The 2320-nt window shown below is 41.0% G+C and overlaps 1 protein-coding gene across 1 annotated transcript in view; it reads left to right on the top strand.

Annotated features, from left to right (window-relative positions):
* Positions 1–1207: 1207 nt before the first annotated feature.
* UGGT1 (UDP-glucose glycoprotein glucosyltransferase 1) overlaps positions 1208–2320 on the top strand; it is a 20963-nt gene continuing 19850 nt past the window's right edge. The window contains exon 1 of the mRNA XM_010716726.1: positions 1208–1226. Within this exon, the coding sequence (XP_010715028.1) occupies positions 1208–1226 (19 nt within the window). The remainder of the gene's footprint in view (positions 1227–2320) is intronic.

The raw sequence follows: 2320 nt of genomic DNA, 5'->3' as shown, positions 1-2320 counted from the left end.
TGGATCTGTAACAGTATTTAACATTTACGGGAGTTCCTCATACCCACAATTACATACGTATATCAAAGTTTAGTGTCTGAACCAGCAAGCCTTATATTTCACTTCAAAGAGATGTCAGTACCTTTGATACGGCTTTAAACCAAGACGGATGGCATTGTGCTACTTGCAGGCTGAAACTCAGCAGTGTTAGATACTAGGCTGGGAAAGCTCTAACTGCATACAACAACAGAAATTAGAAGTTAAGTAAATACGGGAGATGGAAAACACTTCTAATGCATTTCATCTTTTTTTTTTATGATAGTTTTTTTTTTCATAAATCTTCACGATTATGTACATTGTGTTCATCCTGCTACAGTTTTACTTGATTTCTCCTACCTTGAGATTTCTGTTTTTCTCAGGAACTGCATTTGTTTACTAATTGCTAAGTCATGAAAAAATTGCTTCGATTTGATTTGTTTTCATATACAGTGCATTAAGACACGAGAGACAGGAGAGTGCTGAGGAGCTGAAGAAAAGGAAGATGGAGAATTTCAAGGTCATTAAACTGTATGATAGCCAGAGGACTTCCAGCGAGGTGAAAACAGAACCTGCTTCATTTTTTTTCTTTTTTAATGGAAATATCGGTTGTAAATAAGGACTGTTTTTTCTAAACAGAACTTTTATGTTCTTAGGCCTCTCAGTCACAGCTGACAACACTCCAAAGGCATCGTTTGCCAAAAGCAGCAGACAAGATTGCTGAACATCTTCCATGTGCAACAGCTGGCCAGTTCAGAGCTTACAGCTCAGTTAAGCCCCAGCACTGAGTTCTTATTCCAACACCCTGCTAAAGTAAACCAGAGATCTGTCCTTTTCAAACAGATTACCTTTTCAGATGTCTGTGCATATAAATATAAATGAACCTTGAGTAAGAAGAATAATGGTACTGCTAGTGCTATTGCTACTTGCTCTCTCCTGCATGTAAATAACTCTTACCTTTACTGCTCCTCTCAAGAAGCCTTTCCTGAGCATCATCTGCTCAAGGACACAGAACAAGTATTGTATTGGTTGGAAAGCCTGCTCTATCCTTTTCAAGAAGAATTTGAGTATAGCTGATAAAATAATCTACCACATAGAACTACCAAGCACATCCAGCTCCTCGTCTCCAACACAGGCATGCTGTATTTCAAAATGCACATTCTGTAACCAAACTGAACATCATCTGTCGAGGATGACAAACTACTTCTGCAGTAAGTTACTTCACAATGACACCCACTCTTGCTGACCCATGAAGAAGGAGAAGGCCAGCTAATCACGCTGGCGATGGACTCGATAGCATACTGATGATGGGGATTACACTCGGGCTCACGATATCCCTTGGACACTGGAACAGCTGGGAATTACTCCGGAGGGATTTACTTCTAGTTCTACATAAGCCACATGCAGTCACCAAGACCTTGGCGTAGACATGGAGAACAACTGTTCCACATAACAAAGCTAAACCACAAAGAGTACTCATTCATAGCAAGACTGGAAGACAGTGCATAAAAGCCACGGCCAACCCCTGCGTGAGCCCAGTGCCTCTGCCGTGAAGCAAAGAAAAGACTCCTTCTTCTTCAGGCGCAGAACTGCTTGCCCACCACCAACTATGACTTCATATGGTAATTATCACTTGTGCAGAAATGTTTTTAAGAGCGCAGCATCAAAAACACACAGGGTGCAATGCTGGGTAGAACGGGAACCTCAATGATTAGGGGATTCGGGGAAGGAAGACCCATGTAGCTGTGAGCAGTGCTTAAAAACCTGAGGTCAGAAATTCCACATTCTAACTCACATTTGTCTGGTGAGTTTAATTCTTACCCCGAATAGCCTATTTTAGTTATACTTCAGTCACTAAACTGAAAATAACTAAAAGCTGGAGAACTATTTGAGGGAAGCATCACATGAGCTCCTCCCTTTTCACTCTTCCCTGGCTATCAGACTAGATGGATTTTCCTCCAACCCCAGTACAGCTCCTTACTTTCCTTCAGAGATAACATCCCACATTAACAGAACTTAAGGGCAACATCTACTTGTGCAAGTGTACTCAGATTACACATGCATGCATATAAACTTGCATAGCTGGATCACTTCAAGCTCTATGGCACCGTTCAGACCTACAGCCCAGACATTTGTATGCTCCATGCATAGCACATGCAATCCTGATGGTATTCTGTTGTATTTCAAATTTTAAGACTGTAAGGAGTACACAGCTTTTAAAGCATGCAATTTGCATGAGAGCCCTAATTCTTGCAATCACCATTTGCTTGCTTGGTTACCTAAGTGGTAAAACAGCTTTTCAAAA

Source organism: Meleagris gallopavo, chromosome 11 (genome assembly GCF_000146605.3).
Source record: "Meleagris gallopavo isolate NT-WF06-2002-E0010 breed Aviagen turkey brand Nicholas breeding stock chromosome 11, Turkey_5.1, whole genome shotgun sequence".
NCBI lineage: Eukaryota > Metazoa > Chordata > Aves > Galliformes > Phasianidae > Meleagris > Meleagris gallopavo.
The sequence above is the reverse complement of the archived record's forward strand: the minus strand, read 5'-3'. Positions and strand labels throughout refer to the sequence as shown.